Below are 15,105 nucleotides of genomic sequence, written 5' to 3'. Positions count from 1 at the left end.
ACAACCAGCCCCAAAAGACCATTTATAAAGATGTTTATGAGCTTAGGTTGTTTGGTAATGTCCCACTCATCTCTTCTGCTGAACAGTGACCTGAGCTGCTTTTAAGCACACACCTCTTGTTGAGTTACAGGCTGCATTTCTAATTGGAATGGGAGGGAATCCCTGGTCCCATAAAAACTGCATTTGCAAACCTCCCTTTTTTTATAGTAAGTATGAAAGGGAGAAGCAGAACTGATCTTTTGATGTTTGCAGGGCGCCGGGCGTGAGGGAAGGAGCGTTGCTTTGTTTTACATGTGGGAAAAGAAGAATCTGAGTTAAACCCTTGCGAATATTCCAGGGATCCAAACACTGAGGCTGATTTGGTTGGGTGTTACATTAGCCTTCAGCCGGAGTTGCTCCTTTTGTTAGCCTGATTCTACAGTTTACTCATTTTCTTTCTTCCATTTGACCTCTGTGATTTTGTTGGCCTCGAGAACAATCTTTTCGTTCCCTGGGGAGTGGAGATGGGCCTGTGCAAGTGCGTTCCTGGGTGCCAGGGCTCTGCTGCTCCATCACTACAAGCAGAAAACAGGTGCAGCGAAGGGGGGGGAGAGCAGGGGAGGGCGATGAACGGCTTTTCCAGCTCAGACCTTTGCTCCAGCAGGAAAAAGCCCAAAGGCAAAGGATGAATAGATCGAGGTGATCTCTCAAGCTACCTGCGTGCTTCCCTCCTCTATGGAATGCCCTGGAGGGAGCCTGCTGTTGTCCCTAGTTTTGGGGACAGCGTGACTGACACCGGTCAGGTGGATCGATGCCTCTCACCTCATTGCTTGCAGAAGCATCTGCCACGGGGAACAGGTTACAGGAGAACTGGGCTTGGTCACTCCTTTGTGGTGAAATCGTTTGGCAAATCCCTCTGAATGTAAGTTTGAAAAAAAAAATAATATATATATATTTTTATTTTTTTTTTCAGCAAAGGAGGTGGGTTCAGAGTGACAAAGACCCAACAAAGTAGATAAGTCTTTCCTAGAAAATTAAACAGGTGATCTTCAGTCCCATCTTTGCTGAAATATTTAAAGGGTTCTGTGCCGTGGGTGGGAACCCTCTGAATCCTTCTGCTTCCAGCGGGATAACACTGAGGGCTTAGCCCTGAGAATCTTGGCCTTTTCTAATGTGGATTTGCTTTTATGTGATTTTCTTGGCGTTCACCATGGCCTGAGAACACGTTCTGCTCCATGAAAGGGATCGGAGAGAAGTTCATGCATGCAAGCCTGAAAGCTGGCCTGCCTCATTCCGCCACGCATTTATCCAGGGCGAAGCCGTGTGGGGGTTGTATGTGCTGAGCACTTTCTGGGACTCAGCCTGAAAGGAGTTCAGAGAGCTCAGCATCTTTCATGATTGTGCCCTGGATGCTGGAGAACAGCTGCTACATATGATAGTTGGCATCTTCTGTGAAATGGAAGAAGTCATGTTGGCTTCTCTTCTCACTTTCTCTCTCTTGGGTTTTTAATTACAGACCTGAGCGGCACTCAGCACCGCCAGCTTGTCTGAGCCAGCCCGGCTCCGATCTGCTGACCCAACAGAAACCTCAGCTCAGGAGCATCTCGCTGCGCTGGGATCGCATCCTCGTCCAGCGCTTGGCCTGATGGCTTTGTTGGCCGTTCCAGGGAGGGGACAGAGAAATCCCCCGTTTTCCCTGCACAAGCTGCAGGCCTGGAACGAGCCCGAGTTTAGCTCTCATGCATGGGATCTATCTTTCCTGACTTTAAAAAAAAATGTGGAGTGCTCCTGCAACGCAGACATCTTCAGCCAACTGCCTGGAGCGCTTTCAGTCCCGCAAAGGGAGGGAAGGAGGGAGGTGCTGCTGGGGAACAAATTGTTTGACCCAAAATTGCCTGTTTCTGCCCTTTGACTGGCTCAGATGTAGGCGTTTGTGGCCAGGTGAAACCAGCCCCACCTTCTGGCCTTGCTCTGTTGCCTGTGCAACTTGGAAACCTCCCAAAGTGCTCGGGTGTTGTTGCCCTGTGACCCCTCGCTCCAATGTTTCCCCTCCTCTCCAGGACTGAGCTGGGGATGGGAAGGCTCCAAGTGACAGCACAAACCTTCTAAACGTTATTCTACAATTACACTTTTAGGTGAATTTCATAATGGCACAGAAGACCCACATTGCTCATGGTAAGTTTGGTGGCAGTTTATTGAAGAAATTTCGTAAAAGTCATACAGTTCAACGGGAGCAGAAGATGTGGAAATGAACTAGTTACATCTTGGCACATAATTCTCCAACCCTCCTCTTTGCCTCCCTCTGCCTTCCATATAAGGGAAGGAAAAAAAATTAATAATCTAAGAACAAAGGCGTTAAACCAGAGATGTTTTTCCAGGTTATGTAAAATTTATGTTACCGGAGCCTGCTGTTCCTCCTTTTTGTTTTTCCTATATTTTTAATCCCTGCCTCTACTTCCAGCTCACTCCAGCTGGTGGAAAGGAGGGGGGTTTGCTGCTGAGACAGGCTCCAGCAACCTGTAGGTTTTGTGGTCTTTTTGCTGAAGTTATATATGTTCTGGGTGGTTGAGGAGTTGGGCGTTATAGAGAGCCAACCTCTTTCACCTATGGAAAACCGAGGCTGTGTTTTTGGGAGTGGGTAGAGCTAGAGAGCCCTGGAGTGGAACAACAGCGATGCTAGAGGAATGGGGAAGCAGAGCAGCTGCCTCTGTACTGAAAGATGCTGCTTTTTTGATTCTTCAAGCCTTTGGGGAGAGCAAGCCCAGCAGCAGGGGCAGGGTTGGTTAGGGGGGAGGACAGGAGCCCGTGGCCTCAACACACCTCCTGGTTTCTGTCATAAGCAGGTGAAGGGACACGTTCTGCTCTTGTGTGCGCTGGTGCAAATCGAAGTCCTGCATCTACTCGGGATTTGCACCAGGGCACTGGAGCCAACGGGAGCCCTGGGGAGCTGCAAGCTGAGCTCTTAACAATGGCACCATTAGCGGCAGGGCTGATTGCTCATGGACAAGCAGCCTGGGCTTCTGGTCAGCTGGGTGAGGCTTCGTGCAGAGGAATTAATTGGGCTTGGAGAGGCATCTCCCCCAAGCCAGTAAGTAGCGCTGGGAATGTTTTCCCTTAATGGGAAAGTGACAAGTGTGGCTCTTTGGGTGGTGTCACAGGCTTTGTGCTGGCGGCAGGAGGTGGTGCTCAGCCTCTTCTGCTCCGGGTGCCGCTGCGGCTTAGCTCCGATAGCTGCTCTTGGTGGTGCTTTTTGATACAAACCTCATGCTTGAGCTGCTTCCCTCAGCAGAGCTGAATCCCCTGGCCAGGCAGCTCCCACTGCTGGAGCTGGCACCGCTGCCCCCCACGCTGAGCCTGTTGCCGAAGCCTGACCCCAGCCCCAGCGTGCTCCCACCTCCGCAGCCGCTCCTGGATGAGACCACAGCTGTGATGGGAAACCATGGGCAGAGGGTTAGTTTGCTTGGAATAACACAAAGGAATTTCAACCTTTAGTTTCACACATCGGTGTTTTTTCTTGGATGGTCTGTCATTGCCTGTATTTCATACATCTCATTCTCTGGCTTTCCTCCCTGTCCTGTAGCAGAGCTGGCCTTAGACCTCCGAGTCTCGGAGGGACAATCTCAACGTACAAAATCTTTCAAGTTCAGAGCTGGTTGGAGAAAAGCTGTATCGGAGTTTTGGCCTCCCCCAGTCCCACAGAGTGCTGCAAACCCCCTCAGCACACCCTGTTTTTGTGCTGGTAGCTACCAGCCACACAGCTCGTTTTCACGGTCTGATCCACAGTTCCAGGTACACTTAAGGAATAACTCAATGAAACTCAATCTATCGCTTACAAGCCGGCATACTTACAAATATTCACTGCACCAACGCCTTCTCCAGCCAGCCTGGAAGAAAGAGAGAAGAGAGGAGGGCTGGTTATGTAGGATAATTTCAAGCATCAGTTTGGCACTGGGGATGCTGGATGACGGAGTGGTCTGGGGTGTTAAGGTCTGGTGGAGTGTCTGACAGGACCTGAAATAACACCTGTAACTGCGCGGGATGGGGGTGGGTTTCACCAGAAGGTTGTGCGACCCCCCCCCCTCCCTTGTTGCAAGGCAGATGTGGAAGCGTCTCTGGGTTTGGACATTATTTGGTTTGCAGGGATTTTGCCCCCACCTGCTCTCCTCGCCCTCCAGCAGCTTCCTGTAGGTCGCGATCTCGATGTCCAGGGCCAGCTTGACGTTCATCAGCTCCTGGTACTCGTGCAGCTGCCGGGCCAGGTCAGCCTTGGCTTTCTGCAGAGCATCCTCCAGCTCGGCCAGTTTGTGCTTTGCATCTTTGAGGGCCAGCTCCCCACGCTGCTCGGCATCGGCGATGGCCATCTGCAAACTGGTGCACTGCAAGAAATGGAAATAGGTCTGGTGGCTGCGCAGCGAGCCTGGCCCCTGATTTCCAGGCATCCTTGCAAGGGTACAGCAAGGTAGTGAAGGAGCCCCCATGTCCGGAGGGGTCCCGTGAGCTGTACCTGTTTCTTTACACTATCGATTTCTGAGTGGAGCCGCTGGATCACGCGGTTCATCTCTGAGATCTCCATCTTGGTGTTGTGGAGGTCGTCCCCATGCCGGCCAGCCATGAGCTGCAGCTCCTCGTACTGGGACAGGCAGGGAGGTGAGATGCAAGGGCACAGTTAGATCTGGGCAGGAGCCTGAACTCATTGGTACAGATGGGACCCTGCTCTGATCCTGTTTTGGTCAGTTCTTCTGCCTCTTTCTGTACTCAATCCAAGCTCTTCCTTATGACTTTTAGCATATTTCCTTCACCCCACTCCTGTCTCATTGTCTAATGGTCAAGAAACTAAATGAAATCCTGCGCAAATCAACTTTACACCCTACTCCCCTGCTCTCTCTGCTTACACTCTCCAGTATAAAATAACCTTTGGAAAATGCTAAACAAATTTTTTTCTAGCTCACCTGGTTAAGTTCCAGATCCTCACCTTGCTCTGGTACCAGGACTCTGCCTCTGCCCGGCTCCGGTTGGCGATGTCCTCGTACTGTGCTTTGACCTCGGCGATGATGCTGTTGAGGTCCAGGTTTCGGTTGTTGTCCATGGACAGCACCACGGAGGTGTCGGAGATCTGGGACTGCATCTGAGACAGCTCCTGTAAGTCAAACAAATTCATTCCCAGTCCCAAATGTTTCCCTGTTGTGCTGGTCTCAGAGGTGATGTGGTGGAGGGGGAAGAATGGGGAGGATCTGCATCTCCGAACAGTGTGCTCAAGCTGGCTTCATCCTGTTGGTACCAGGGAAATGGGGAAACAGCAGAACTGGAGAAGTTATGAGATTCTTACTGCTTCGTAGAGGGCTCGCAGGAAGTTCACCTCATCTGCCAGCGCATCCACCTTGGTCCCTAGGTCCACCTTGTTCACGTAGGCAGCATCTGCATCCTGGAACCGTGACAACAGAGGTAGTGAACCAAACCTTGCCTATCTGCATCCTTGTACAAAATTTAATGTGAACCATTGGAGACAAACCAGATCTGCAGCCTTTCTTGACCTCTATGCCTTTAAACAGAGCCAAAAGTTCCTCCTTCCACCTTTTTTTGGAGGAGTCCATTGATCTGAGCAATTTTTGAAATGTCAGAAGCCACTGAATTCCCCTTTTTTTTTGCCAGTGCACAGACAGGTATTTTGGACAACGCTTGCAATAGTGAAAGTTTCTTACTGTGTCTCCTGCAGGTGGGACCGGGGGGGCTGTGGAGGGTGGGGTGGGATACAGAAAGGCTGCAGGAGTGGCAGAGCATCTAGTGGAGTCACCACAGGGTATGGGTGACCCAGATCTGATCTGGTACCTGGGGGGACCAGGACTCACCTGAATTTTGGATGAGGGGCCTGAAACAAGAACAAGCTATGGCTAAGGCCTGACACACTGGCACAATTGGGTGTTTCTGCTTCAAGGAGGGATGACTACGCGTTTGCGAAGTGCTTTGCCAGCTTGGCACTGCCGGATAAAAAGGGTTATTTGCATTCAAATGCATTTTGCCTTTAAAAAGTGTGTCTCTTCTTTGTTGTTGGTGCCTCACCTTCTTGAGCAAAACAAAGTCATTCTCTGCAGTTGTGCGCTTGTTGATCTCCTCTTCATACCTGTTGGGAAGAGGAGCATCTCTTTACAGCTTCCATACTCAACCCACCCCGTCCACCATGGGTGTATGGAAACCCCTTCTCCGTGCATTCATTGTAGGACGTTGTGGCGAGGCTGCAGAGCCTGTTCCTGATCATTTACCACCGATCTTTGGAGGGAACAACAAAAATAGCCACCTAACCACGCTACGTCCTTGCTTTGTCAGTGCATGTTATTTGTAGCATCATTAGATAGAGATAGATATATCACAGATTATGATGGAAAGAGCACCCTTGGGCTAGGTGGTGGGAGGAGGCCATCTAGAAAAGCTGCAGGCCTTCATTAAAAGCACGTTTCATCCTCCCAGAGTTTTTCGCTGTGAACGGGAGCCTGGTGCTCTCTCTGTTTTCTCAAGCTGGGAGGGCTGGGTGGAGCCGTGGCTGAGCTCATCGCCGCCGCGCCTGCGTTAGTCAGCAGAGCCGGCATCTCTGACGCCAGCCCCCGTGGTGGCTTCGGGAGGGCTGGGGATGGCCGGGGAGGAGGGAGGGGGGTGGCCTGGCCAAGGAATGCCAAGGTCTGGACCAGCAGCAGCACGCGGTCCCGCTCTTGGGAAAGGATAAAAACCAGCAATAGCCATGGGCTGGTGCCCAGCTCCAACGAAATGATTAAACAGGGGAGATGAAAGACAGGAGTTCAAAGGAAGGAGTCCGTGCAGCGAATAAAACATTAGCCTTTCATGACCCTTTCATGGGGGAAGATGTCTTCACTTCAGGAGTATCCAACCCTTAAAAGCAAAGTCCTAGCTTGTATGTGGATTTGTGAGTCTCTAAGCTCTTAGCCATGCAGAAGAGGAAAACTAATTTGGCATATGTCTAATTTCTAATTGCTGTACAGATTAGTGTTTGACTCAGAAGAGCAAAGCATTGGGAAGAATACTTTGGGATCCACAAAGTTTAAAATAAATGAAGGTAAGAAGAACAAATTCCTAGGAAGTGGGGGCAGCAGCAGTGACATCCTCCTGGTGAGTGCAGGCGTTTTCGCCACGCTGCGAGGTGATGCTCCCTGCCCAGCGATGCGTGTGCTGTAACAGGTTTTGCCCAGAGATCCCCTGATCTGGAAGCAGAAGGGATATTTGCTGCTTTGTCAGATGCAGGCAGAGTATTAAAGTCTGAACCTCTTCTGTGATGTGACCTTTGGTTCTCAAAGCATTTCTTGTCTTGGGTGCACCCAAGGGTCTTTTCTCAGCTGAGCGATCCCTGGCGCCGCTTTGCTGCTCCAGGTTGGGCTAATGTTAGAAGTTGCTTTTCAAAATTTAAAAATCTTTTTGTCATGGATTGTGTGACAAGGACAGAAGCAGGACACTCTCTGACCTGATTAATAGCAGCATTATGCTTACACCTGGGGCTCATCTCATCTCACCCAGCTACCTGGAGCCTGGCTGCTTTGGCCAGGCTCCGTTCTTTGAGGTTTCTTCTGGAGCTGATGGAGAAAGAGATTTACCTCCAGAATATCATTTGTCCCAACCTAAAATGAATTGGGGAAATCTGGATGGCTGATTTGTAGCATATCCTGAGGTCTTTAATGGCCAAAATGGCAAAGGACAGGTTTTTGGGTTTGGGGTTTGGTTTTTTTTGTTGGTTTGTTTTTTGTTTTTTGTTTTTTTTTTCCTGTGTTAAACATTTCTGAAGGCACAGAGAACTATAAAAAAACATCTCACAGTAGACCGTGGGTGGTGATTTCTCTTCCCCAAGGCTGTCATTTCTGCTCTGATGCTACTTCTGGGCTAGAGGCACTGTTGGTGAGGGTGGCAGAAAGTGTCAGACACGCTCTCCTGGGAACAAGAGACGGAGGGATTTTTGGCAGAGTGCGCGTGCCCTGTTTGCAATCGCAGCCTGCACCTCGCTCTCATCTCCTGTTTTTCTGGTTCCAGATTGACAATTTAAGCTCCTTACTTATTCACATCCATTAAGCCGTGTATCCCTCGTGGGCATGGTAGCAGACACTAACGCTTGGTAGATGTTTTTCCAAAGTGCAAAGAGTGGATGGGAGAGGAAACGCCTCCTCCCGACAGCCCGAAGGGTTAATAAGCTGAGCTGAAACCCTCACCCAGGATTTCAGTGACTTTCTGTGGGGTGGAAGGTAACACCTGACTTTCAGAAGTGCTAAAACTATCCAATACATCGATATTAAGGGGTATTATATTAATTTTAAAAGGGCGGGGGGGAACACTTAAATACAAACTTAAAATTAATCTTTCTTCTTTCAATTTTTCTCTGCTGGAAAGGAACACCCATCAGTAAGAAATGAGCGTGTTCAGAGTGCTCAATAGTCTTGTTAAGATTCAGGTTTCATCCTGGTCTGTATTAAAATGACTACGCAGGAGCTGAAACCATCTGGAAAGCTTAAGCACTGGACAGATGAAGCTTTTGAGAAGCCCAAACTCCTGTAGATGACTGACCATCTGAGCCTTTTAAAAAGTTCACCTGTCCCTGCAAAAAAAATTGTGTATAGCTGGCCATGGGTAGAGTGCTGCTGTGGACAATTTGCATAGCAGCTAAAGCGAGGGGAACCACGTCGCTGCGGTCCTTCCTGAGGTCCCACAGTTTTGGGGTTGCCTTGGGTTTTTTAACTCATCCAGCAAGGAGACAGAGTGAAGAAAGACCGGACAGGTTTCTTTGTGTGTGTTGCTTACCTGATCTTGAAGTCTTCAACAGTATCCTGCATCGCCTTCAGCTCTGAGCTGAGCCGCAGCCGATCCCCTCCTAGCGCCTCGAGCTGTCTCCTCATGTTGCTGATGTATGCGTCAAACATAGGTTCAAGGCTATTTTTCACGGTTTTTTGGTCTTTCAGGAGGCTCCATTTGGTCTCCAGTACTTTATTTTGTTGCTCCAGGAACCGCACCTGAAACCCATCAGAACAATTTAAGTCATTTGGGATTGTCAGCTCAAAGCCTGCCTCCCTTTTCTTGAGATGGAGAATTTAATGGGAGTTTTGTTGGTTGGTTGTTGGGGTTTTTTTCTTTCTTTCATTTAATTTAAAATGGGCTTGAGATGGGCATGTCATCTAAAGATCATTGGTAGGAAGATTTGGAAATCAGGAGCAATTTTCAACTGCAAAGAAACGTGGAAAAATAATTTGCACAGTGTCAGATGTCTGATAAAGCAAGCTGTACAGACGGTCTGGATACGGCAGTAACAAGCTCAACAAAATCCTTAACTCTGTGCATTAAGGATTTAGAAGTAAATTACAATGTTGAGAACAATCCTGATCCTACTCCACAGACAATGACAAACATGGCAGGCTTGATGAAGTGGAACGTGTCTTACCTTGTCGATGAAGGAGGCAAATTTGTTGTTGAGGGTTTTGATCTGGTCCTTCTCCTCCTGCCGCACTCTCTGCATGTTGGGGTCGATCTCCAAGTTAAGAGGTACCAAGAGGTGTTGGTTGACTGTGACCTCTTGAATACCTCCAGGGCCACATCCTCGTCCAAACCCAAACCCAGCTCCACCAACTCTGTATGCCAGCGCGCCGTGACCTGACCCATAGCTGTATCCTGGTCTAGCAGAACGATACCCTCCACCCATGGAAATCCTCTTGTTTGCCCCTAGGTTGTGAAGGCTCCTGCTGCCAAAACCACTGGTGATCCGTCCCATGCCCCCACTGCTGCTGCGGGACACGGACATGGAGCTGAAGCTGCTTCGGTTAACAGGCATGGTGGCAGCAGCAGTACTGAGACTCTTAGTGACTCCTCCTGACCCAATGCTGATGAAATTCTGGGCAAACATTTGGCGCTGGCGAGAGCCTAGGACGGCAAGGTGAGATGGCAGGTGAGCAGAAATCTTTGGGAGTTTGCATCTGGAGTCCCATCTGCCTTTTATTCTTTTGGAGAGCTGGGCTTGTCCGCAGAGGACCGCGCTCAGGTTGACTGAGCTAATGGGTTTGGTATGTTGGCACGTGGCCACCTTTCCCAACCCGTTAATCCCCAGGCTCACTAATGCAACGGGCTGGCAACCTTCGGGCTCATAAAAGTAAACCAAATTTTCTAACCTGTATTTTTCAGAGTGGGGATTACCGGTGGTGGGGTGGGGGGAGGAAAGTTTACATCCAGAAGTTCCCTTTAGGCTTGCTGTTAACTTGGTTAATGGTGTCAAGACCCGTTTAGTTTAGGGCTGATGGGACTGAAGTTGCCACAAGAGGGAATCTGGAGATGTTGAAGCTGCCAGTTTGACGCAGTTTGCTAAAGAAAAAACTGACTTTGCTCCCCAGTTGCCAGCTGTCTCAGGGTAGGAGACATGTACAGAACAGCATGAGCTGAAGGACTTGCTTTCTTGGGAAAACTAGATTTATATCCCTACATGACTCATCACATAAAACCTTGAAAGATTACAGGGGTTGGGTGCAGTCAAGGTGGCATGAAAACGTTTGAGATGCTGTAATGTAGAAATTAAGATAGAAGGACATTTTCCATAGTGCCTACTAGGAAAAGTAGATATTTTCCCATCTTGTGGAAGATGCTGATGCTAAAAAAAATTTGCTCACACAAATGGGAATGGAACACCCAATTGCTATATTCCTGTTGGGTATAAGAGGTGTTGCAGAGTGCAAAGGAAAGGTCTCAGCTCTGATGTGTATGACTTTTGTTTACCTTCAGCTCTGCTCTGCTCTGTCAACCACTTTTCCCCAAGGTCCTATAAGTAACTGGAATTTAAAGGAGAATGTGACAGAACTAATTCCATATGCCTTTATTAGTGAAACACTGGGAAACGAGGAATTCAGAGAGTCAAAGAACAAACAGGAGTATGGCACGTTTTATATAAATAAGGGCAAACAGCTTTGACTTCCAAATCTTTTGCAGGTAACAGGGTAAGGATTGCACACGATGTGAGAGGGAGCTCAGCACACTCTAGCTAACAGGGCTGATGTCTGACTTCAGTAGCATCTCTTGGTTGAAGAGGTGGTGGAGACATACTTCGTGCTGGAAGTGCTTCCACCAACCATGCCTGACCCAGCTGTGCCTTGCCCGCTTCCAGAGCTGAAGCTCATTCCTCCAGCGCAGACCCCACCTCCGACACTGCTGCTGCCTCCAAAGCTGAGACAGTTTCCACCTCCATATCCCGTTCCTACAGCAGTTCTGGTCACAGCTGCAAGAGGAAAACACCCTCTTTAGAGGCATCCACAAGCAGTGGGCTCCAAGTGGTGGGGAGATAAACATCTTTAAAAGTTACTTACAGATATTGACTGCACCAGCACCTTCTCCAGAGAGCCTGTTAGGGAGAAAAATGAGCCAGTAAGAATTCAAGGGAAACCCATGAACTGGTTGAAGCTGGTTGAAAAGGCAGGAAAATCTCATTGGAATATTTTTGGTGGAAGCTGGGAAGTTTGCATGGAGGGCTACCATCTTCCCAAATAGCTCATCTTCACGGGCAAGTGCTTGCCTTTGGAAAGGTTTCAGGTCTTCTGGATGTGGTAATTCTAAACCTGACAAGGGTCCGCAACTCCATTGCACCTCTGGAAACTGGAATATAAAGTTGTTCCCACCTGCTCTCCTCGCCCTCCAGCAGCTTCCTGTAGGTCGCGATCTCAATGTCCAGGGCCAGCTTGACGTTCATCAGCTCCTGGTACTCGCGCAGCTGCCGGGCCAGGTCAGCCTTGGCCTGTTGCAGGGCTGTCTCCAGCTCGGCCAGTTTGGCCCTGGCATCCTTGAGGGCCAGCTCCCCGCGCTGCTCGGCATCCGCAATGGCCGTCTGCAAACTGGCGCACTGTGGGGGAAAAATAGTCGTTGCATTCCTTGTCTAGAGCGTAGGCTGGTTCTTTGTACGCTGAGGTCGTGATGCCTGGTCTGGATGCAGAAGGCTTTGGGTTAACGTCTATAGGTGTGATCTTCCCCATCATTGAATTTTGATCCATGTTCTGAGCCAGGTCACAACCTGGGTTTAATCTCAGCCCACACCTCCTAACATCTCCTTGGGTTTACTACTATTACATTAAGTTACTCTTAGTGATGTTACTGCCCTGAGATAAACACTATCATATTCACTCCTGATGCAGCACAGCTCACTGAGATGCATTTATTTTTATTCCCTGCAGCTGGCTGGACAACCAAGAGGTCAGACTGCAGCAGGAGTGAAGTCTCAGGTGCTTACGCTGCCCTTTACCTGTTTCTTCACGCTGTCAATTTCAGACCGCAGCCGCTGGACGTGGCGGTTGAGCTCGGAGATCTCCTGCTTAGTGTTCCGGAGGTCGTCCCCGTGCCTGCCTGCTGTAGCCTGCAGCTCTTCGTACTGTCACAGAGAGGAGCAACCACCCAAGGTAAAATATACTGGCTTTAGAGTCAGGCAGGGGGTGGGATGTGGGTGTTTGCACTCAGAAGTATGTGCACGTTTTCAATCCCAAATTAGCACTTCCGAACTTCATGGGATTGTTAAATCTGTTGACATCTTGTGTTGTGAAAACCACAGTGGAACCCACCTTCCCATGGGGATTTGGGGGACAGAGTGGGGTTTCCCCATTGCAGAAGCCTTCCCAGGTACTTACCCTGGACTGGTACCAGGACTCGGCCTCAGCCCGGCTCCGGTTGGCGATGTCCTCGTACTGCGCTTTGACCTCAGCGATGATGCTGTCCATGTCCAGGCTGCGGTTGTTGTCCATGGTCAGGATGACAGAGGTGTCGGAGATCTGGGTCTGCATCTGAGACAGCTCCTGCAAAAGCAGCGGGTGCTTCAGTGAGTCGCAGGTGAGACACAAGCATTGCTTGGGGGGAGGAACGCCCCCAAGGTGTTCCTGGGGGTGTACAAGGTGATTTTTCCAAGACTGTTTCAGACGGAGATAAGACAGTGGGTGAAATGGAAAAAGCATTGAATTATTTAGCGCAACAGAGCAGGAACAATCAGTCCTGAGCCTCTGAAGTGGGAAAGGAAGGTGAGGACATTGGAAACTGGGAGAAGGATTTAGAAGCTGGTGCTTACAGCTTCATAGAGGGCTCTGAGGAAATCTATCTCCTCCATAAGGGAGTCCAGCCTGGCTTGCAGCTCTGTCTTGTTCATGTAGGCAGCGTCCACCTCCTAGAAGAGGAAACACATCACAGAAACAAAGTGGTTTTCAGAGAAGCAGAGCAAGAGCTGGAGAAGGTGTTTCTTGCTATGTTCGTGCAGGGCTGGGAGGCACAGCACACGTGCACCCACCTTCTTCAGGATCACAAACTCGTTCTCAGCAGCTGTGTGCTTGTTGATCTCCTCTTCGTATCTGTGGGATGGAAATGGAGGATTGGTCTAAGCCTGTACACAAGTTAATTCCTATTTCCAGGACCAGCCTCTTATTTTTTTATATGTAGCGTTCTGTACCTCGGTCTCCTAGCCCTATGACTTTCTGCCTGTGACTTCCAGCCGTGGGGAAGTGAGACGGTATGTCTCATTAAACAGAGCGTGTCTCACATTAAACCTGGGTCTTACTCATGTTACCAGCCAAAATGCCGCCTTTCCTTGTTTGCTTGCAGAGATGCAACAAAGAGCCGGCGTCTGTCGCAGCCCACTTCGCTCCCCCGGCAGACCAGAAATGGACTTACTTGTTCTTGAAGTCCTCTGCAAGGCTTTGCACCTTGTCCAGCTCCCCTCCCAGGTTCTCCTTGTCTGTCAGCAAGCTGTTCAGCTGCCTCCTGAGGTTGTTGATGTAAGTCTCAAACAGGGGTTCAATGTTGTTTCCGACTGTTTTGTTGCCCTGTTCTTGCAGAAGGGCCCACTTGGTCTCCAGGACCTTGTTTTGCTGTTCAAGGAATCGGACCTGGGTAGAGAAAGGAGATGTTTCAGAAACAGGGGGTTTAGGATGTTTTTCCTTAGAGGGGCAAGGTACAGTCCTGCAAGGATTCACTTGCTGAAAGGCAGCAGCTCTCAGCCCTTGGGGAGCAGCTGACAATTTATACAAGCAAGCAAGAATTGCACATCTGGTGTTAACATCCCTGCTCTCTTTGCAAACTCTGCTTCCTCACACCCTATGTCACGGTTTTCCCCCTGTTGGCTGGTCTCATCTCAGCGTTAATGCGAGGAATGAATGGTCTCAAAGCTGGAACCCCTCAGGTTTTATTCCCAGGCTGCTGATGTTAGAAGTGATAGTACAGGAGCAGCCAAATTGCTGCTAAAGGTATAACGTGACCTTGTTTGTGCTTCCCCCACTGAAGAATCAACACAACCGAGAAGTCCGCTGTCTCACCTTGTCAATGAAGGAGGCAAATTTATTGTTGAGGGTTTGAATCTGATCCTTCTCATCCTTACGGATACTCTGCATGTTGGGGTCAATCTCCAAGTGGAGAGGTTTCAGGAGGCTTTGGTTGACTGAGACTTCATGGATGCCTCTAGCTGGGACAGCAGGGAATCCAGGGCCACCCATGCCACCACCAAACCCAAAGACACCACCCACTGCACCACCAAAGCCACAGGAGATCCCAGTGCCGGCACCAAAGCCTGCAGGTCCGTAGAAGCTACCACCTCTTCCAGCTACAGAGATCCTCTTGCATCCACCGAGACCGTAGAGGCTCCTGCTTCCAAAACCTCCAGCAAATCTTCCGTACCCAGCAGCAGTGCTGCAGCTCCCACCTTGGGAAGCAGAACGTAAGCAGAAGCTAGTACTGCTGGCATTTGGGATGAAGGCAGAAGCAGCGCTGAAGCCAGTTTTGCTCTGGTTCCTTGCAGCACACTGGCGAGACATAGCAGCTGGTGTGAGCAGGGGCAGAGCAGTAGGAGTAAAGCAGCAAGGAGGCAGATGAGGCAGGAAGGTGAAGCTGTGCTCCCCCAGGCTGGGACTGGCCCTTTTATACCCTTACTAGGTGGGGATGGGTCTGGCGAGGTGCTCATCCCACTGATTAACTGGGCTTGGCACACCCAGCAATGCAGGCAGTGAGTTCACCGTGAGCACCAGCATCTATGAAGCACTCACAAAGTGCAGGAGTTGCATTTTTTGGTGACAGTCATGATCTGGCTGTCGAAATATCTGAGAAAACACTAAATACTGCCTGCTCAACTCTTGTTTGCAGCCACCCCTT

At 49.7% G+C, this 15,105-nt stretch overlaps 1 protein-coding gene across 1 annotated transcript; it reads right to left on the bottom strand.

The window, feature by feature from the left end:
• Positions 1-3,197: 3,197 nt before the first annotated feature.
• On the bottom strand, positions 3,198-14,771 carry LOC130141553 (keratin, type II cytoskeletal 6A-like). Its single transcript, XM_056322575.1, has 18 exons — positions 14,277-14,771; positions 13,636-13,850; positions 13,256-13,316; positions 13,040-13,135; positions 12,609-12,773; positions 12,230-12,355; positions 11,613-11,833; positions 11,304-11,338; positions 11,012-11,215; positions 9,401-9,876; positions 8,767-8,975; positions 6,037-6,097; positions 5,306-5,401; positions 4,952-5,116; positions 4,484-4,609; positions 4,135-4,355; positions 3,829-3,863; positions 3,198-3,403 (listed from the first exon to the last, which is right to left on the bottom strand). The coding sequence occupies exons 1-18, from the start codon at positions 14,769-14,771 to the stop codon at positions 3,198-3,200; spliced, it is 3,213 nt and encodes a 1,070-aa protein (XP_056178550.1).
• Between the last annotated feature and the right edge of the window lie 334 nt (positions 14,772-15,105).

Source organism: Falco biarmicus, chromosome 19 (assembly GCF_023638135.1).
Source record: "Falco biarmicus isolate bFalBia1 chromosome 19, bFalBia1.pri, whole genome shotgun sequence".
In the NCBI taxonomy this organism is placed as follows: domain Eukaryota; kingdom Metazoa; phylum Chordata; class Aves; order Falconiformes; family Falconidae; genus Falco; species Falco biarmicus.
Note: the sequence above shows the minus strand (reverse complement) of the source record. Positions and strands in the feature narration are given on the sequence as shown.